The 22897-nt window shown below is 39.4% G+C and overlaps 1 protein-coding gene across 1 annotated transcript in view; it reads left to right on the forward strand.

Moving 5' to 3' along the window:
- ESCO1 (establishment of sister chromatid cohesion N-acetyltransferase 1) overlaps positions 1-22897 on the forward strand; it is a 51904-nt gene that overhangs the window by 23328 nt on the left and 5679 nt on the right. The window contains exons 7-9 of the mRNA XM_065398200.1: positions 1963-2094; positions 16573-16662; positions 22111-22254. Of these exons, the coding sequence (XP_065254272.1) occupies positions 1963-2094; positions 16573-16662; positions 22111-22254 (366 nt within the window). The remainder of the gene's footprint in view (positions 1-1962; positions 2095-16572; positions 16663-22110; positions 22255-22897) is intronic.

A 22897-nucleotide genomic window follows, 5' to 3' on the forward strand; every position in this document is an offset into this window, starting at 1 on the left:
TGCCATAGGAATGTAAAAATTGCCATGCTGAGGACAGACCAATGGATCTTCAGGTCCCAGTTTCCTGCTTCCAGCAGTGGTCCACACATGTGCCTTCAAAGAGAGGCTTAAAAATCTTATGTGCCTCACTAGCACAGTGATGTACCTAGTCATGTTTTCTCCATCCCCTCTCCTATTGTCTTTCTCCAGTACTGTGTATTGTGAGCTACAGAGTGAAACTTGTGAAAAATTACTAGAATTAATAGAGCATGGTTATAGTGGGTAACTTACAGGGTACACTAAGATGTGTCTTTTCCTTAGAAAAGAAACTATTCTTAAAGTTCTGACTTCACCAGTAGATTTGCTTGAGGTTACAACTGTTTCTCTGATAGTTCAGTTTTCAATGTTGATCTAATTCTCTTCAGACCAGTTAAACCAAATATTGTTCAAAGTTGAAAGAGGGAGTGGGAAACAGGCTGAAAAAATCTAGTCATACTGCAAAAAGACCTTCCCAGTAATATAGTATTAAAAGTCTATAAATATATCTTCTTTTTTAAAAGATGAAATTAAATTCACAGTAAATATTCATGCAATATTATGTTTTGAGATTAACACACACACATCACTAAAAATTTTCCCTAGAAAATTCCCTCTTTTACTCATGTAGTATTATTTACTGTATACTATGGTAATTGGATTCCATATTGTGTGTAATGTCTACCTAGCTTAACTCCATTTTTAACCTTGTGTGTTTTATAGTCCATTACCTTTAAACAAAGTCCAAACACAGGTTTGATTTGTTTAAAACCAAAACTTATATATATATTGGCCAAAGATAAGTTTCCAACCTTATCAAAATATACATCTGTTCTTTGGAACAATCTTCATCCATATGAATTACTTAATTCAAATCAACAAAGACCCTATACTTGAGGTCTTATTCCTTGTTTGGCATTAATTATCTTGATTCCTAGTTCTTTGTACTCTTCATAATGAATAATACTTATGTTTAATCAGTAAATTGCAAAACAAATACTGAATTGTCTGTGTGCTAAATTATTACAAAATAGTAAGATTAAATGTCAGAACAAAATTACTGAGAGTTCCTTTATGTATGGGACTTTTTTACAGTGTTAGGGGAAAACAAGACAATACGAAGCATGGTAAAGTTAAGAATCTTTAGATTTCTGGGCAAGGGGTATATTCTTAACTGATGCATATGATTTGTTATATATAAAATGCGACTTATATCCCTAAAACTTTGGGGGAAGGGAAAAGAAAAATAGTGCCAGACAATTTAATTTGAAAATATTTAACATTAATTTATCACCGTAGAAATTTGAAATACAATGCCAAGACATAACATGTACTACTGTTCCTCTAATGCTTATTTCCATAACTGTTAGGTTTTATTTTTTTTTATGGTAGTGCCTATAGTATGCTAGATGCTTTCCAGGCACTCAGGAGGGGATGGTCCATGCTAAAGAAGCTCACTATCTAAGGACAGACAGGAGTTAAAGCATAGGGAACAACAGAATCTATCCTCTCTCTTCCCCCTCCTCCACCCCCCCACATGATAGCTAAACTCTCTGTAGACAGCAAAGTAGGTAAAGAGGTCATTGTCTTACCTTACCATGTGGTCCTGCTACTATGTCTTAACTCTAACCTGGAAGAACTACCATTAACACTTTGGGTGGGGGAGAAGTTGTCTTTAATGTGTCCTTTAGTCTATGGCCTCTGCTGTAACTCAGCTTGTGTGCTGGCCATTGGAGGGTAGACTTTTGGTCACTACATATTTAGTATACTACTTGTTTTCCTCCTTCTCCACTTCCTTTTAGCCTCAGTGCAGAATCTACATGTGCTTATGTTTGTGAATTGCATATCTAGCTATGAAAAGTTTCTGTTGTGTCAACTGTGTGTGTGTGTGTGTGTGTGTATATATATATATATATATATATATAATTTTTTTTTTTTTTTAAATAGGATGCAGGACAGAAAAGATTTGGAGCTATTTCCTGTAATATTTGTGGAATGCTTTACACGGCATCAAATCCAGAGGATGAAACTCAACATCTGCTCTTCCACAACCAATTCATAAGTGCTGTAAAATATGTGGTAAGAGAACTTCATGTCTTTTTAAACAGTAATAAGCTTTATTTTCCTTGCTGTACATCAAATGCAATTCAGATTACTTTTAATAAACTCTTAAAATATCACAGTAGATGATATTCATCTGTGGTAAACATTTTTGTTAAGGGAGCCTAGCACATGGTAATAAGTCACCTATAAAAATTGATTATCATGATAGCAACATTCCTGTTCAGTTTTATCCCTTCCTTGTTGTATTTCTGTATTGTTTTGTAGGAAAATAGTCATTTATCACTATTTTTAAAGTTTTGTTAAATTTAGCTTTTGATATAATTGGTATTGCTACAACATTTGGCATAAGAACTAATTGGGGAGATCGTTGTCTTCTTTAGAATGCCATCCAGATGACTTCTAATTCACTTTTTTTATATTGGCTATGTTAAATTAATATCAGTGATTCAGAGTTGGAATATCTTGGAACTTTAATACACTGTAATGCTATGCTCAAAACTTTAGATAATAGACTACTATTTTTAACAGTATAATTAAAATTATAACTGTACATTCCATACTCTACTTAGGCATAATAGGTATGGTTGAGTCAACTCAAGTTTAAAACACAAGCTTGAAGTATTGTACAATTTCAGATAAGTATTTTGTAAAATCAGCTACTTTCAAAACTTGTCCATGTGTCTGAAATCCAGAACAGAATCTATAAAGTCTGGGGTTTTTTTTGTTTTTTTTTAATCACACCTGTTACCTTCAGTACTCTATATGCAAGTAGATAAGACCTCCAGGATAACTGAACTGAGGCCACTAATCATTTCATATAGGTACCAAACAGCAATTAGACTACCATTAAATCCTGACCTGAGTTTGAATCAGTGGTCTAAAAAAGATCCATATACCATTACTAATACTTTGAAACCATCTAGTCTCTTTAAACAATTATTGCCAAATATTGAGGGCTTGTTTCATTCTTTTCTTCATTAGCTGGCTGAATCCCAAACATCTTAGAAAATCTTTTCTGAAAAGCATTAGGCAAATTGAAGGGGATGGATAGGTAGAGACTGTGATAGAAGGCAACTGAATACCTGTTTTCCTACTTGTTTCAATTTGTCCATAGTAAATCCATCTATTAATCATCTTAAAGAATTTTTGGGTCTCAGATGTTCCACAGGTTCTGTGCCTTGTCTGGTGTAGTAGAATAGATACTGTAGCAAACAGCACAAAGGCTACTGAGGCATATCTGGTTTTGAAATGCTTTGCTTGCCTTGGTGGAAGAGCATTTTTATGGACAAATGGAAACAGGTTTGGGAATCATTTGATATAATAACAAATGAGGAAAGATATTAAATTAAATCCTTTGAACAGCAGTTTGTAGACTAGTCCTGTAGCCATTCACCGCTGCTAGCACATTGGTGATCTATAGCTTCAGGTGGTATTGGGGGACCAGGTAGGAATTTCTGAGGAAGTGAACAAATACTTTAAAATGCTTTAAGAATGATGAGAGTTGGATCAGCTGATATGCCCTCCTTTCCTTGCTATCACAGATATGTCTAGGATAAGACTGATATGCATGTAAGTGTTTTTAAGACAGTTTCTTCTCCCTTTCAATCTGGAATAACTGTATTTACAATGAAAAAGTTCAAAAGCTAGAGAGTTTAAAAAAAAAAGGCTAGAATTTTTAAATATGGTGCAAAGTGTTTAGAAAGGTGGCTGATGGCTGTGAAAAAGCTTTACATAAATTGCACCCAAGCATGCTATTTTTACCTGCACCTCCTAGTGAGTGAGAGCAACATCTCATCTCTCTGAACTCTGAGACTCTTGTGGTGGCTCCTCAAGTCATCTCTAAAGATGAATGTAGAATAACAGATACTATGGCAACTGGGATGATGATTTTATGTAATACATTCATATAAAATAGAGTTGAAAACAAGGGAAATAATTTTGTGAATGTCTTTGAAATTTCCTCCCTTATTTTTAGTTGAAAAATGCTTAACCAAATCTATAGTTGGCCAAACAATGGGAAATTTAATCTAGAACTGAATGAATACATACTCTTCTTTCTAGTTGTTATAATCCACACTTACATGTTACTGGCCATTCTATTTCCCCTCTTCCAGATCTTCATGTGGGCTTGGTGTTCTGGGTAGATTCAGTATACTATGATGATGGCCGTGATAGAAACATCTATATAAAGGTGTCTTGAAAGGATTTTTTCAAAATTGGCCTTTTGCCTTTTTATGCTGCTTTGATGTCTAAAGAGAGCCTGAAATGTTAGTTTTTCTGATTCTAGAAATATCAGAAAAGTCAACTTTTGCTCATCTTAGTTTTCCTAGACGACTTCTGGAGGGAGCGATGATTCAGGGTACATATTGTCAACTGTTGCATGTTAATGTAAGTTGACAGTATTGAAACAAACTTTCTCCAATAGTTAATCATCGAAATTAAATAGGCAGTAATCAATGTTTAAAACTCTGATTTTGTTAAAGATCTCTTCCCCCTTTAAATTGCTCATCTTTCACACTCTTGAAAACTGATGTCATTTCATTAGTTCTCCAATCATTTTGCACATGACCCTTAAGCAGCGTGATCATTGCTCATGTTGGAGCCTGATTTAACTTTTAAGGGCAGTATCTCAAGACATCTTCCTCCACTGCTCAGATCCTTCATCCTGTGATGCCTCAGTATGAGACATGAGAAAATTTGTCAGACTCATTGTTAGGGAGAAAAGTAAGGCTACATTTTCTCTCTTCCTTCCCTATGTACCTTGGGATGATACTGAACATCTCTCTCAATTAAAATCTCAGAGACAGTTTGCACATTTTTTCTTTCCTATCATGCTAGCACCTGCTGCTACCAGTGTCTGATTTTTGGTTGGTAATAGCCCTATTTTTTTAAAGAAAATATTTTCTTCCACATGCTTTTGGCATGTGGAAGAAGTCACTAAAACATTAATGGCAAAGAAATCCTCAAGATTGCCAGTATGCTTAATTCATCCTATCTTGCCTGATGCAGCTCATATGGTCTTCTATCATAGTCTCTATAAACAAGAACATAATACAGCCCAATTACATTGGACAGTAATATTAGAATGTTGCTGGTATCTGGATGCATGAGACGGAAAAGAATAAATTAAGTCCCTTGCTGCTATCAACTAAACTCTGAAACATGATTCTTCTCCTAAAATTGCTTCCTGGCTGCTGCTCATCTAGTTTCCTTTGACAGATGTATACTGTGTCCTGAATAGCATATAATTCCCAAGAGCACTTTAGAATTGGGCAGAACAGGCCACAGTTGAGCTACCACATGGCCACAGATATCCTCTTACTTCCCCATGTGGTGGCTGGTTCCTTTTTATGATTAAAGATTTTTTTATTATTATTATTATAGAACCTCTTCTTGCAGTTAACTGAGACAGTTTGTTTTCATTCTGATGCTTTCTTTAGTTTGTATGAAAAGTTGTCCTCAAAAGAATCTAAACTATGTTCAAAGCAAATATTTTAGTCCATCTCAAGCCTAGTTGAAGAGGCAAATATCATGATGAAACACTCTATCCCAGAAGCTTGTCTTGTGTGCCCGCACACATGCACACACTTGGTCGCTCACTCATGTATTTTTTTCTCTCTATCTTCTGAAGGAGTTAGGCCAAGCTTTGAAAAAACATTACCAGATTTCTCCTAGTTACAGGACTAATTCTACTAGCCAGAAGCAGATTGGAAAAAGGGAGAGGGAAAGCAAACAACAAGGTCCATGCAACAGTCTTGATGAGAAATCCACCCCTGATAAGAAAGGCAAGGTGATAGAAGCCAGTCCCTGAATTCTGTTTACAGTCTCCATCTTTGTATCAACCCCCTGTTAATTGTCTAATGTGGTGGTTCTCAACTTTGTTTTTCCATCTAGCAGTATGGGGAGGGCAGTTTCCACTCCACCACCACTCACAAGTTTCATCCTGTGATGTCTCATTGTGAAACATGAGAAAATTTGTTAGATGGATAATCCCTTGAGAACCCGGGATCTAATATATTGGGAGATCCAACAGCTGCTGGACTCCCAGAAGGAGAAAGAAGGTCTTGCTTCTGCTTTCCCACCGTAAAGCTTCCTGCCTATTGTTGGGGCAGGAGGGGTCTTTGCTGCTCTAAGCCTTCTTTCGCCTCATGGCCTTTTGACTGTTACAAAGGGTGGTTTGTCTCTGTTCATCTACCCTCCCTAGGTCAGTCTGTTTTTTGTGGTGTGTAGTTTTTTTTTTATTTTTTTATTTTATTTAAGGGTCATCCTCCCTTGTGACTAACTTTGCTACTGTTCATAGTTCTCAAATAGTAGCAAAGGGAAACTGATTTCTTCCCCCCGCCCCCCCCAGTTTCATGGCTGCCTTCAAGGTTCTGAATAACAGCTGTGGAACTGATTAGTATCTTGCCAATTTCACTTGGCTACTACTTGGAGAAAATGGAACAGCAGAGGCAGTGGTACCATTTGCCTGCAGAGTAAAGAAGCTAACATTACTTTGGTTCATATTTTAAAGATTGTCTTTGCACCCAGAAGTGCTGGAAGTATTTTTCCATGAGACCCTGAATTCTGTAAATATTGATGGCTTTAGTTGCATTCCCTTTCCACTTCCCAGGGAAGGCTTTTACTCACTACTGGCATATGGATTTTTCAAGTCCAGGTTAAGTCCTATTTTATGCAAGACAAGAATACTTGCTTTTTGCCTTAAATATAACTGTCTTAATATTTGCCTTTTGAAATTAAAGTTTTTTGTTGTCATCATTGACACAACTTTCATTTTAATGAGATAAACCGAAATTTTTTTGTTTTTGTTTTTTCCGTTCCTTTCAACTCTGTCTCTTGCTGACTTTTAGGAAGAGATTTAAGTCTTATGTATTCTCCAAAGACTTCCCCACCTTAGAATAATATTGATCAGTGTTCCAGTTATTGTGTTCAAAATTACTGATTATTATAGGTGGGGCTGGTAGCATTGCCTATTAATGTTGCCTGACATTTCCCATTGTAAAGCCCTGTTTTCAGTTGCTTTTAACTTTGCCAAACTAACAAATTGGGCTGAAATTTTCCAGGCTGGGTGTCTGCCTCAGACTGAATATTTTTTGGAGAACTTCAGCCAAAATGGTTCAGCAATTTCTGAGAACTAGGCTAGGGAAAAATAAGTTGTTTTGCCCATGTTAAATTCTAATGACCTTTTCTTCGAAAAGCTCTAGTGCCCCATTTCTTTGAATATAGACTCAGAATTTGGCACAGTGGGTGGCCTTTGTGTGAGGGTTTACTTTTTGCCATCCCCATGAAAATCTGCCCAAACTTGGCCAAGTTATAAGCGTTTAAAAAATGGCAGCACACACATGCTTACTATGAGGTTCCTTAAATTTTAGTAGCTAAATTTTCAAGATTTTTGTCAGCACTGGTCATACTCCAGCCCCAGGCTGAGCAGTCCTTTCCCTGTAGCTCTAGGCTACTGGAGGCTGTGCTGGCTCTGGGTCCAAGTACCTAAACTGAGAGACATTCTCCAGTGCTCTCTGTGATACTCCCTCCTCCCCCAATTGGACCCAGGCTGCATGGAGGAGGAAATTGCTTGATGCAAATTCAAAGTGGCCAAGAGTTGGGCCTGTGGGAAAGGCGGAGGTAGTAGATTGGGGGGAAAAGAGCTTTGAGGAGAGGGAAACAGGGACTATGAGTTGGAGTGTGCAGGTGACTGGAACAGGAAGCCAGGTGAGGAGACTGAGAACCAGTGGGCAGGGATACAGAGGTGACAAGGAGCCAGGGTGTGGAGGGGAGACCTGGTACTGTCTGGACAAAGATTGGGACAAGGAACCAAGTGTGGGGGTGGGATACTGGGGACTAAGGCAGTAGGGATGGGAAATGTGTGTGGAGGAAACGGGGAGGTGACTGGCCGTGGAGCTGCAACGCAGGGAACAGGGACTTAAAGTGCAGGGGGTAGGCTTAGTCTTGGACATGGAGTTTGGAGGGGTGAACCTAGAACGTGCTGGGCACTGGGATGAGAAGTTTGAAGAATGAAGACTAGAACTATTGAGGTGAAGAGAATGAACTGAGACAAGGAGCCAGGGATGGGGGAAGATAAGATTGGAATTGTGACTGGGTAGGTAAGATGGTATAGAGGAGTCTGTTCCCACTAAAGCACGGAGCCTGGAATGGAACTCTAGATTCTAGAGACTTACCCTTCTGCTCTCAGCACATACCTGTGAAACCCACTGGTAAAGCGTTCCATCCTCTTGTAGTGCTTGTCAACATACTACTGCTATCAGTTACTCCGTTAGCTCAAATGGCACAGGTCTGTGTAATTCCAGCTCTGCCGATGATCAGTAGAGATGTTGATATGGAATTTCTGTTTTTTCAGTTTTCTTAAAAACCTAGGAAATTACACACATTTCTGTGTTTTAAAATAACATTATTAAGGTAGCAAAGTCAAGCACTCAAAAGTTAGGAGATGGCAGAATTAAAGTTTCAAAGACAACCTGAATTCAGTGCTCTGTGATACAATCTTTAATTACATGATCACATAATATTTTTTTCACATGAAGTCCATCTCCAGTTGCAGTAGGACTATGACTCAGGCATGACTGTGTGTAGGGAGACAGTGTCTTGGATCACATCTAGTCTGAATAGTAAGTGTAAATCACTGTTTACTGCTGGGAATATATCTTGGAACCCATGCTTATAATTCTTTGGGTCACCAAACCCCAAGGACAAGACTTAAAGCTATTTGTAATGGCTATTGGCTTAAAGCATTTATAACAACTCTTTTGGAATGTGGGAATTTAGTAGGATATTGGTATTGAAGATAAAACTGAACATTCATCTTCATAAGATGGAGGTAAACAGAAGACTTATGTTTTCTCTGAACCATACTGAATCCTTGAGTATGAGGATAGATACTCTGCGCAGAATAAGACTTGCTGATATTTCAAATAGGATAGCTCATGCTATTTGATATCACCTTCCTTTTACTGTTCTAAAAATGTCTTAATTTTATTTTAACCCCTGATAATACGGTGTACTTATCACCCTTCATCCAAGAATCATGAAGCATTCTACAATCAAAATCTCAACACCCCTTAAGAGGTAATACCTCATTTTACAGGTGAGGGTATGAAGGCAAAGAGAAGTTGTGACTTGCCCAAGGTCACTCAATCAGTGGCAGAGCTGGAAATAGGAATCCAGGTCATCTTAGGGTAGGTCTACACTTACCTGGTAGTTCGGCGGCGAGCGATCGAACTTCTGGGTTCGACTTATCGTGTCTTGTCTGGACGCGATAAGTCGAACCCGGAAGTGCTCGCCGTCGACTGCGGTACTCCTGCTTGGCGAGAGGAGTACCGCGGAGTCGACGGGGGAGCCTGAATAACTTCAGCTACTGTTATTCACGTAGCTGAAGTTGCGTACCTTAGTTCGAATTGGGGGGTTAGTGTAGACCTGCCCTTACTCAGTTCTGCACTCTAAACTATAGACCCTGTTCCTTTGCCATCTTCACAGAGTGTCAAGGATGCAACGTACAAAGGTTCACTCTTAGAATTTAATTTCAGAAAGACATTCCTGTTAAAGGCATAATCAAGAAAAGAACTTGATACTGTTCAATTCTGGTAAGGAACTTCACAAGTGATTTCTTTCATCCATAACTAAATATTTTCAAGAAGAATCTGAGTACATCATCTACTCTTCAGGGTAAATTTTTTTGGGAACCTATTTTTGTAGACCAGTCAAGATCATGTGGCACAACAAACAATTTCTGGAATCTTATCATATTTAAGTTTATACGAACTTGGGAAACTTGGGAAATTCAGAGTTAACGCATTCTACTGTATTCTTAATTTACATGGTTTAAAGGCAAGTCTATATTAGAGGATTTTGGCATTGCAGACTGTGATGGGTTCCCCCCAGGATGCCACCTGGTATTACGGTACCACTGAGCCTGCCTGACCCACCAACCTGGGCTCCCTTCACACTGTTCTGCAGTGACAGGCCCTCAAACCTCCTCCAGAACACATACAGGTAGGGACCCACCCAGCTGCAGCTACATACAGATGCTGAGATCAGCTCTGCATGGGAAGGCTTCAGCTAAGGAACTGCCCAGCTACTTAACTGCACCCTGCCCCCCCGCCCGCCTTGGAGGGTAAACCCAAAATTATACCATCTTGCGCTGCACTGAGGAACTGCACAACATAAGCTCATGAAATTTGCCGCCTCCTTCAATGTGGACAGGAATATACACAGCTTTTTGCTCCAAGTTATGACTCCCACATACATTTGTTTTTGCCTTGTCTAAAACCAGTGTATTAACTACAAAAGAGAGATTTTAAGTGATTAAAAGGTTTAACAGACCAATCAAAGCAGATTGCATTTTTGTTTGTTTTGCTAGGTAATCTAAGTTTAATATATTAAGAGATTGGATATAAGTAGCAATTTCTCACCCTGAAAGATGATTTAAGCCGGTTGTAGAGATTCTTAATGTGTCAGCTGCCCTTGCTTGCAGCTTAAAAACTAGGGTTACCATATTTCAGCAAGCAAAAAAGAGGACGGGAGGAGCCCCGCCCCTGCCCCTCCCACTTCCCCCCCTCAGAACCCCCAACCCTCCCCCCGCTCCTTGTCCCCTGACTGCCCCCTCCTGGGACCCCTGCCCCTAACTGCCCCCCAGGACTCCACCCCCTACCTAAGTCTCCCTGCCTCTTGTCCCCTGACTGCCCCCTCCTAAGACCCCCCCCCAAATGCCCCCCAGGACCCTACCCCCTACCTGTACCCTGACTGCCCCAACCCTTATCCACACCCCCACCCCCAGACAGACCCCCGGGACTCCCATGCCCCATCCAACCACTCTCCACCCCCTGACAGCCCCCCCCCAGAACTCCCAAACACCACCCCCCCCCGCTCCTTGTCCTCTGACTGCCTTCTCCTGGGACCCCTGCTCCTAACTGCCCTCCAGAACCCCACCCCCTACCTAAGCCTCCCTGTTCCTTGTCCCCGAACTGCCCCCTCCTAAGACCCCCCCCAAATGCCCCCCAGGTCCCTACCCCCTACCTGTACCCTGACTGCCCAAAACCTTATCCACACCCCCACCTGCAGAAAGCCCCCCCCGAACTCCCGACCCCCCCCCCCCCGTCTCTTGACTGCCCCATCCAAAACCTCCCTGCCCCTTCTCCGACCCCCTGGCCCCCTTGTTGTTGGCCTGAGCCTCTGGTCCCTGCACGCTGGGCAGGAGGAGCGGGGGAGGAGCTCCAGACTGCCGGAGGCGATCTGCGGATGCAGGGAGGGAGGGAGGGAGTGAGCTCTGCTCCAGGGGGGAGGAGGGGCTCTCTCTGGCTGTCGGAGCCCCATGTAAGTGGCACCATCCGGCCGGCTGCCCTGTTAGCCGCGCGCGCTCTGCATGGCCCTTCTCAGCCAGCCATCTAGACTGGCAACCTTTTCCCCAGGTGTAAACACATTTCTAATAGATGCATAGACAATGTTCCTAACTTCAGATACCAAAATGATACATGCATACAAGTAGGATAATTCTATTCAGTAAATCATAACCTTTTCAAAGATATCTCACATGCCTCATCTTGCACAAAATACATCACAATTATGCCATACTCATATAATTGTAACCCCTTTGGGGTTTAGAGAGCATGGCCCTTTAAATCTTTTTCCTAAGGGGGAGGGGGAGAGTAAGAAAAAAGGAGGGAAACTCCAGGGGGCAGCGCTGGAGCTCCAAGGAGAGGGGGAGGCAGCCTGCAGGCCCAATGCAGAGTCAGAAGCCCCAGTACTCACAGCCCCGTGCAGCTCTGGGCAGCAGTGATACTGGGTCCAGCTCCGGCCTGTCCTTCTCAGGCGATTCCTCCCTGGCACAGTGCTCCTCCTGGCTCCTGTCCTGGGGTGTCCCCGATCGGCCCTGTCCGTCTCAGGCCCTGGAAAAGTGAAGCAGCAGAGAACCTGCCCGAGGCCTGAGACGGACAGGGCCGATCGGGGACACCCCAGGACAGGAGCCAGGAGGAGCACTGTGCCAGGGAGGAATCGCCTGAGAAGGACAGGCCGGAGCTGGACCCAGTATCACTGCTGCCCAGAGCTGCACGGGGCTGTGAGTACTGGGGCTTCTGACTCTGCATTGGGCCTGCAGGCTGCCTCCCCCTCTCCTTGGAGCTCCAGCGCTGCCCCCTGGAGTTTCCCTCCTTTTTTCTTACTCTCCCCCTCCCCCTTAGGAAAAAGATTTAAAGGGCCATGCTCTCTAAACCCCAAAGGGGTTACATAATAATATTATGAAGTATAGGGGGTGTAATGCCACAGCGGTAACCACATTCATGTTGTGACCGGAGTCCTAGGGGAGCCAACTGAGGTCATGCAATAAAGGTGAACTGCAAAGAGTAGGGCAGACAATCCCCAAAGATTGTGGATATTCCAATACGTAGATTTACCAAACCAGAGCAGCTTCTGTAATACCTCACTGGTTACCCAGAAGCCAACAACACCGTTCCCTTAAAGTAACCCAGTAAGCCTCATGCCTCCACCCAGATACCCAAGTCAAATATGATGATTACTGAAAATCGTATTCATCATATAAAAAAGCTCTACCAATCCCAAAGGATCGAATACATTACTTCCCAGGAACTGTCTGTTTGCTTTTATCTGGTTTAATGTTAACCATGTAAACACACACAATTAGTATTACCTCTAATTCTATAACAATACAGGTTTGCACATCAAAGTTCTAGCCTATCTCGCATGGAATGGCCCTAATGACCATTTGCATTTTTTCTAACGTCTCTAAAGGTTGGCTCCGGGTTATTTAGTCTGCAAGCTGCTTAACCCTTTCTGGCCATGTGTCATACTTCGTATAAGATTTGCTGCAATTATGAGTGGTAGCAACAATGGTTTGCATGGTCATATTTTAATCACATAACGTAACAAGTACTCACACAAATGCTTACAAAGCATGCACGAGTTGCTAGCACCATCGAAATTGCACTTGCTTGGAGCAAAGCTCGCAATTGTATTTTGTATCATCACTTTGCACCTAGGGTAAACAAAATGATGCCCTAAAGCCACACCATTTCAAGGAGTGTTCCCTGCACGGTGCCATAATGATGCAATTGCTTCAGCAACTGCTCTGCAATATGCAATGTTTCTTGTACTTCTGAATAATTTCTTGGTTTGAATATTCAGGTCTATAATTCTGTGTACAAATTTTCTGTTTTATTAAGATGTAGTGGAGACCATTTTCAGTCTATTTCAGAAAATAGAATTTTAGTGCAATAATGATTCCATTTTAAGTTACAAAATATATATTAAATGAAAAATAATTTGTATGGTTAAAACTAAAAAATCATCTGTGGTCTGCCACCTCGCCACCTGTGGACTGCTACTGTCTCAAACCCCTTCTTTGAGGACCTGTGCTGAGAACTACAGGATAGATACCCATCAGGCACTAGTGTTGCAGCAGTTGGAAGAAGTGCTGGTTTGGGCACAGCAAATGGTTTTATATTTGCACCTTTACAACTTATAGTTGTAATTTCTAATGGTGCAGTTTTGTAGAAATCACTGGAGTTTTCACGTGTAGTATAATATGCTATGATCATACCCTTTTCCCTGACCATGCAGAACAAATGCTTGTTGATAGGCATATAGGAAGAAATTTTTATTTCTTACAGGCATGAATATTAAATTTAGATTTTTGTTCATTCCAAACCCCTTGTCTTACAATAAAATTAAGTAAAATTTGGGCTTGATAAAATGGATGCCTTAAAAGGAATGTAAATAAAAATGAGAGAAGAGAAGCCAACTTCCTGTGGCTCTACAATAGAATATTACAAAACGTGTTTACATCTGCAGATATGTTACCTTTGTCCTTTTTGTAGAAAAGCACAAGTACTTTAATTTTAATGTGTCGTTTTGTGTGTCCTACCTTTAGTTCAAGGAGGCTCCCCCCTTCAGCTCCTTGTGATGTAAATGCCTTGCAATTTGATCTTTGAAGCCACATTTTCACTTAATTGTATTTTAATGTGGGTGTAGGTAGGTGTGTTTTCTTTAAAGGAAAATTATGCCCTCAAATTGCATACAAGATACTGTCATTAAAATTGTATTGGATATATTTGCAGATATTTAATTTAAAAAATATTACTGATTGGAAGCTTTAATCTGAGAATAATACCAGCACCTTGAGATCTTTTGGTGTGTTTCTATCAACACTGTATAATGAAAAAATGTGGCTTAGTCCTTACAATGCATGAACAACAATAGGAATGCTGACAAAAGATATTTGTTTAAACCTATTAACTTTTGGAAATGCCTACAGCTAACTCCAAAAATCAAAACATGGATACATTTTTAAACTTGCTTTCTACCCTCTGCTGTAAAATCAAATTAATTCTAAATCTTTCTCTGAACACTCATAAGGTGCATGGCAAGACTTTAAAATATAAATTTTCAGCCCTAATTGTACCTTTGTGGTTGAATTCTAAGCCTCTGGAATTTGGAAATGAATAATGAATATCGTGTACTAAAATATATTCAGTTCCTTTTTTAAAAAAATCAGAAAATGAGAGAAACAGTAGAATCAATTTAAAAAAGAATCCTGTAAATATTTAGAGGCAGCTTCATTTGTCCTTCGTGATTTAATTCCTGCTGATTTTATTGAATTCTCCACTGTAGATAAGTCGTGCTACTAAAATATTACTTGTCTTGAAAGCAGTGGCAGCAGAATGAGGCAACATGAAACAAACATTTCCCCCTCCCCCCAATAGTTAGACAGTACTCAGTGGAATTAGAGCTGTTCTGAAAAAACAATTTTCATAAATTTTTTTCTACTTTTGTCAAACTTTCATTTTGATGAAAAATAGCAGACCAACTCTAGTTGGAATGCCCTCTGTGATTTTTACCAAAAATATAAGGCTGCATCTTTGTGTTGGGATAACAGCACTCGGGATGCCGTTATGGTAGGATTATCGTCATGTTACTTACACCAGCTGAGTGACATTCTCAGTTGGTCAGGAGTAGCTGATGGAAGCTGTGGGAGATTGAAGTGAGACACCAAAAAACAGATGATGGCTTAATCCCTGCTTCATCTAGGAGACTTTACATTTGCTCTAACTGGTGATCCAGTTCTCACAAGTGCTGCTGTTACACTACCCTAGTGCCAAAATAATACTGTTTGCTGTGCCCCAGCAGCAGAATTTTACCATCATTCGACTGGCCTGCCCCTCTCTGTTAGTATTCAGTGCTATCATTGAGAGGGGAAGGTGGGCAGGATTGAAACTAAACTTATGCATGACATCCCTGTGATATTAGTTTTCAGCAGTAACATCATTGGGAAACAGCATATGTTCTAAAGGGTCCTCTTGTGCCAGTTTTCACTGCTGGCATCAAGTGAAAATCTGTGATACCGGTTGTTTCTAAAAGTGTCATCTTACATCTTGTTTGGGAAAGAATGGTTGAAAGTATCAAGATAATTAAAAAATGAAGTAGAAATAACCCTTCTGAAACTTGCCCTGTTTTGGTAGTACATATGGCATTGTCAGTGCCAAATCCAGTTTGCTTTTTAGTCAGCTAAAATTTTACTTAAGCCGGATGGTACATGTCACTGAGAAAATCGTTCCATCTGTATTGGTTCTTCAAAGGCTTTTTACATAAAGGTGCTTTGTGTGAGACTTACAGGTCAGCTAGTTAAGTGTTCCTCATTTCTTTTGTATTCAGTATTTTCAGAATCCCGTCAAAGCAACTCGATTTCTAATTTCTGGATCTGTCCCATCTTACTAGATTTAAGTGGCTTTTTTGTTTGTTTTTTCCATGCAGGTACTGCTCATTAATCACCACGAGTGTGGATCTGAAGAAGAATTAATTACCTCTAATTTTTTGAGTATGTTTAACTTCAGATACACACAACGTAGCCTCCTTCCCCATTAGATTCTTAGAAGGTAGTTATAATACTTTTTATAGTCTCCTTCTTGTGGCTTTGATAGTTTATGATCAATAACAACAAAAAACCCTGTTCCTTAAGTTTTGGGCAACTGCATGCCAATCAGTTCATTTAAAACCTCCTGGAGGTCTTCCGCATGCCAGAACTTTAAAACTGAGTGTGTATTTGTGGAGGTAACCATGTTAAAGAATTTTTAAAATAAAAACTTAGTTGATTTCCATTTCTGGACTCTGGAAAATATATTTTTTATAGGCTGGGAAATCAGTTATATTAGTTGAGTGATTTTGTAATAAATTTTCGTGATAATCTTGCAAAAAAAAAATCATTCATTTGGAAATTTTAAGATAAAAGTTTCATGAGTTGTGTCTGGATATGGTTGGTATACAGAATGTTGCATTGAATGATACTGCATTATGCCTATTATGTGGATAAATAAGGACTGATCAGGTTGTTTACCAGCTATCCTATCACTAATTAGTTATTGCATAGGTTTTGCACAGGCTGATTATATCTAGATAAATTGATATGTATGTCACTCTTCTGATTGTAAAAGGATTATCTTGTACACCATATAGATAAATGTTTGTTTTACTTAGGGATGGAAGAAAGAGAGAATTTTGGCTGAATATCCTGATGGCAAGATAATAATGGTTCTTCCTGATGATCCAAAGTATGCACTTAAAAAGGTACATTGAAGCTATTAATTTTTTTTATAAAGTATACTCTATCCTGCACAATATTTTTTTCTAAGGATAACAATGGTGTTAAACTTATTTCACTATAAACTAATTTTATTATGAAGCCGTTTCTTGGATGCCAAAACTATAAGAACACTTCAGTGCAGACTTAGAGTTACCACCTCCCCTCACTCCCTAACTGCACCGAGTCCAACCTTGGCACATCTGATAATTCAGCCCTATGTATTCACCCTATCCTAGACGAAGCCCTTTGATCATGACACTAAGGGTAGTCTGTAGTTGATTAATAGAGTAAACAATTGAAGGGGGGAAGTTATGAGAAACTGCATTATTTTATTTGTTTTTCTGCCAAGAAATTATCATAAGGGCTTGATCTGCAATTGATATATATTACAGACTCTTGTTGATTTCAACTAGAGTTTTGCATATGGAACAACTGACAAATCCAGCCTTCGAGATTAGCAGTTGGTTCTGAAATTCCAGAAGAGAGAAACAATGCTTTTGTAAATGTCATTGAAGTTTTAAGCCTGTTAAACTGAAATATCACATTTAAATATAAATCTAACCTTTTTAATACTAGGTTTAAAATCTTTTGAAATGCATATTATAAGAATGAAGACTGACATGCACCTATAGTGAATTTAATTGTAGTTCAGATAATGCAATCTAAGATCAGATAAATCCAAGAGAGATTCAAGACTGAAATTAATTGTAACATACGATCAAAAATCTTTTAGTATCAAAATCTATTACCTTTTTTCTTGTTCTACAAAATTTTCTAATACCTGTAAACTTGACTACTTATTATGAAAATTTGTGTAACTGCAAGTACCTGATTTGGGCAATAATTAGAAGTAATTTATTTAATTGTGATTTTACATTTCTAGTAGTTAGGCAAAATATTCAAGAAGTTGTGACTTGGTTAGGTTTAAGAAATAGCTTTTGACTTGTGAAGTAGATCTTTTTTTTGTGTAATAAATTTTTAATTGATGTTTAAAGTTATTAAAATATTAACATATTACAAGCAAGGAATTATTACAGTTCATGACTTGCCTTTTGGCATAGCAGTGGTGTTCTGCAATATTAACTGTAATACCTGTGATTACTGCTTCTGTTACCTCATTTCCAAGGACTTCAGAGAATACTGCAACAAAAAAACTGCTAACTTGCTGCAATAGGGTGCTTGCTCAAATTTCATGAACTTGAGCTGGTTTTACCCCGCTCAGTGCATCAATGGGAGACCTTCAGGGATATTAGTGATGGAACATGTGTACGTTTTTTGTGCTCTAGATAGCATTTTCTATGGAACCTTTTTCTGCAGCTTTCTCCCCCACTTACTTATTTTTAATGAATTGTGTTGACGACTGATTGTCCTGAAAGAAAAAAGTGTGCAATTAAATTCTCAACCTTACAAGTCAGGAAATTAGAGTCCCATGATAACCATAGCTCTCCACTCTAGTGTGACAAAACTATTTGTATGATCCTAATGAAAAACTGAGACAATTTTCTAAATTAGTATGTATCATCTAACAGTAAATGTACATATACACTACTCTTACTGCTTACATTGTCATCACATGAAATGCTGTACTTTACACTGAATTCATGATTTCTTTGGGATTAAAATCTCAATTTCAATATAACATTAAAGTAAGACTTTTGCATATTGCCTGCTTATTTACCAGATGCTTTTTAGCCTCTAAAGGTGTCCCTACACTGCAAAGAAAAACCTGCCGCTGTCTTGTGCCAGCTGACTCAGCTGCTGGGCTGGTTCATTGCTGTGTAGGCTTTTAGGCTTGGGCTCTAGCCCAAGCCCTGGGACTCTGCAGGGTGGGAAGGTCCCAGAGCTCGGGCTCCAGCCCAAGTCTAGAAGTCTATACAGCAATGAAACAGGCCCGCAGCCCAAGCCCTGCGAGCCTGAGTAAGCTGGCATGGGTCAGCTGTGGGGTTTTCTTTGCTGTGTAGATGTATCCTAACAGAGAGGGACAGTCAGTCATTTCAAACTCCTAATTAATTTGCTAGAGTATCTTTTAAGACTCAACAAACTTTTGTGCAAAGTACAGGAAGTCTTAAAGCTGAGAGAGAAGTCTAAAATTCTTATCACTCATTACTGGTGACTTCAGATATTTTGTACACTTAATACTGGAAATCAGATGATTGTTTATTTGGCAGTAGTTCAGGTCTGGTTTATAAAACTGCAACTTCTACTTATCTTGGATTAGGAGATGGAACCAATAGTATCACCTTTTTGAAAGTTATTGAACTCTAGTCTTGACAGATAATGTCTCAGGTTAGATTAAATTAAATGTGTATATATAGTTTTGGAATTTTTGATGTTACTAATACTCTTATCTGAAGTATGCAGTCAACTCAATTGCTGGCTGTGTTTATATCTTGTCTGCTAATCCATTCGTGCTTTTCACATTCAGATTTAGAGGGAGAGTTGTCTTATTTTTCTGAGATTAAAAAATGTCTCTTTCATCTAAAATTAGGACTTGAGAGTTGTAATGGAGCTTGATTAGGACATTTACTGGCCTAATTCATCAAAGTTTGCACTTAATTTTAGCAATCCTGTTTCCCGGCCTGAAAGACATTCGTGATAATGGACAAGACTTAACATCAAGTTTGAAACTACTGGAAGTTGACCAAAAGAAATGTTTAATTTAATATTTGCAATTAAGCATTCTTTAAATAGATCTGTATAGCTATCTTCCATATATTACACTGCTCTACAGCCAAAATGCTTCTGAAATAAATATAGTCAAACTTTACTAATTCTGGGTCACTGAGAACGAAAATGATGCTTAAAATTGTTGATTGGCTCTAGTTTTCAAGATATGCTATTGGGTCAGTATATACGACCCTTGACTTGGGAATGGCAGAGGATAAGTGAGTTATAAAGGGAAGGGATCTCAATTTAAACCAGAAATGACTAAAATACATCTTTGACTGGATCTATGAATAAATCTATGACTGGGTTTGGACAGTACTTGCTTTTTAGGCAAAACAATGAATGATGCAATCTGAAGCTGGTATTGCGTCATACATTATATGAATTGCATCATGTTATTCCTAGAAGTCATGGATGATGCAATCATAACGAAGCTTACATCACTCTGCTGAACAAATTGCCCTATATCAGCTCTAGAAATCATATAGTGTCGTGCTCTCTTATTTGTCAGTGTTTGATTTTGCAAAGGGACACATTTCTGTTTAGCCAAAGTGAGCAGAGATGCCTCGTACTTGTGTGAACAGTGCAGATAACTTCTGCTATGTTTGTGGTGAAGTGACTTTTGCATCACAAAAGCGCAGTATAACCACTATGGTTAAGAGAGCCTATCACCTTTATTTTGGCTGCAAAATTGGAGATCAGGACAAGAGGTGGGCCCCACACATATGCTGCAACACTTGTGCAACAAATCTTGGCCAGTGGTTGAACAGGAAAAGGAAATCTATGCCTTTTGCAGTGCCAATGATTTGGAGAGAGCCAACAGATCATACCAGCAATTGTTACTTCTGCATGGTGCCTCCAGTTGGGAAAGGTGTGTCAAAAAAGAAAAAGTGGACTGTGCATTATCCAAACATTCCATCAGCTATTCGCCCAGTACCCCACGGAGAAGGACTGCCGGTTCCTGATGCACCAGAATCATTCTCACTTGAGTCAGACGAGGAAGAGGATGAAACTTCTGGTCCTGAACCATCAATGTCACAGGACCCACATTTTCTCCCATCCTCCTCCTCTGAACCACACCTCATAACACAAGGTGAACTGAATGACCTTGTCAGGGATTTGGAACTACCCAAGAGTAAGGCAGAGCTGTTGGGCTCCAGACTGCAGCAGTGGAATCTCCTGGCAGGTGATGTTAGGGTTTCCATGTTCCGTGACCGTCAAAAGGATCTTGTCCCATTCTTCTTCATGGAAGGTGATCTTGTAGACTGCAACAACATCGATGGTGTGATGGCAGCCCTCAACATCGTTCACGATCCAGATGAGTGGAGACTGTTCATTGATTCATCGAAGACGAGTCTTAAAGCTGTTTTACTGCATAATGGCAATGTTTTGCCATCAATTCCAGTTGGTCATGCAGTCCATAGGAAGGAAACCTATGACAACATGAAACAACTTTTGAGGTGCATAAACTATGACCAACATCAGTGGCAGCTTTGTGGCGATTTGAAGGTTGTTGCTCTCTTGCTTGGTCTGCAGACTGGATACACAAAGTACTGCTGTTTTCTCTGCGAATGGGATAGTCGTGCAAGAGATTCCCACTACATCAAGAAAGATTGGCCACTCCAACAGTCATTGGAGCCTGGGAGGAAAAGTGTTCAGCATCCACCACTTGTTGAATCAAGGAAGATTTTGTTTTACATTACATTACAGACCCTTACACATTAAGCTGGGTCTGATGAAGAACTTTGTCAAGGCCATTGACAAAACACAAGCAGCTTTCAAGTACCTCCGTGGAAAATTTCCAAGGTTAAGTGAAGCTAAGGTAAAGGAAGGTGTCTTTGTTGGTCCTCAGATTCGTGAACTTCTTCGAGATGATGCATTTGACCATGCACTGCGTGGCAAGGAAAAGACAGCATGGAAAGCCTTCCAGTTAGTGGCAATAAATTTTCTCGGAAACAACAAGGCAGACAACTACAGGTTGTTGGTGGAAAACCTCCCCAAGGCATACAAAAGCCTTGGTTGCAACATGTCACTAAAGATATATTTTTTGCACACTCATCTAGATTTTTTTCCACCGAACTGCGGAGCAGTGAGCGACGAGCACAGCGAGCGATTTCACCAGGACATTGCAACAATGGAGAAACGCTATCAGGGCAAATGGAGCCCATCAATGCTTGCAGACTATTGCTGGACAGTGACAAGAGATGCCCCATTTAATGAATACAAGAGACAAGCCAAGAAGCGCCGAGTAGACACTGAATAGGACTAAACTATGAACAGAATAGATTTTTGCCTTTTGTTTCATAATAAATTTTATTTATATACCCTTTTGCTGATTTTTAAAGTGTTACATAAACAGGACAGGTGAAATATTATCATGTAAAGCAACCATAAATACATGAAAAGACCTAGGTTTACAATTTATGATTAAAACTCTACTATCTACACAATATACATAGACATAAAATGTAAAAACTTAAATATCTTAGAAACAGTAGCCAATCAGTTGTTTTAATTGTCATATTTGAATTCAGCACATCAAAATACATAATAAATAGCACATTTTATCTCTGAAGCAGACGACTTCTCAAAAATTGTAGACCAGTGTTATATCTAGAGTAATCCTTCTAACTTCTGGAAGAATAACACTTCCAATCTGTTTAATATGTCTAGAACCTTTCCATAAATGTAGCAGTTCTTATTGGGTGGTATATCTATATGTAGCTCTTCTGCTGTACGTTAATTTTAATTTATTATTTTGACAGGTTGAAGAGATTAGAGAGATGGTAGACAACGACCTGGGATTCCAGCAGGCTCCACTCATGTGCTATTCTAGAACAAAGACACTTCTCTTTATTTCTAATGACAAAAAAGTGACTGGTTGTTTAATTGCAGAACATATCCAGTCGGTAAGTCATCAAATTCCAGAGGTGTAAACTGGGGATTCAGTGTTGAATGACCAATTATAGTTTTTAGATATACTAGAGCAACAGAGGTAGTTAAAATTCAGGTCTGGCCATTAATGTTTAATATGAACCCATTTTAAGGCGTTTATGATTTTTTGTGACAGCTAAATTCAGGGATTCTACTATCTACTGGAAATTCCAGCACTTAGCAGTCTCTATCCTATACCATGTGGTCCTGTACAAAGGTACTCCTCTGAGGACAGAAAATAATCACAGCTCTTATTAAAAAAAGATCTTACTAAGGTAATCTTTATCAGACAGGTAAAGACTTTTCCGTCATAGGCATTTCCAAAATGTAGATATTCATGTCTCCATGTATTTAAGCCCTGATTTTACAGACTTGTGGTAATAGGGACACCCTAATTCTCCCAGAAAGTACTCCAAGATGGTGGACAAACAAACAAAAAAATCTAAAAAATAGAAGTTAATGCAATTTAATGGCTACCTTACTATTAGGAAGTTTTGTTCACTGCTGTCACATTCAATTGGGGAGCTAAACCAAAGAAACGCCATACATGAAATCTCCCTGATACTTTTGATTCTTCTACCCTAGTTTTGAAATTAAGGGGACAGAAATGAAACTAAA

The sequence above is a fragment of the Emys orbicularis genome, chromosome 2, assembly GCF_028017835.1.
Source record: "Emys orbicularis isolate rEmyOrb1 chromosome 2, rEmyOrb1.hap1, whole genome shotgun sequence".
NCBI classification, from domain to species: domain Eukaryota; kingdom Metazoa; phylum Chordata; order Testudines; family Emydidae; genus Emys; species Emys orbicularis.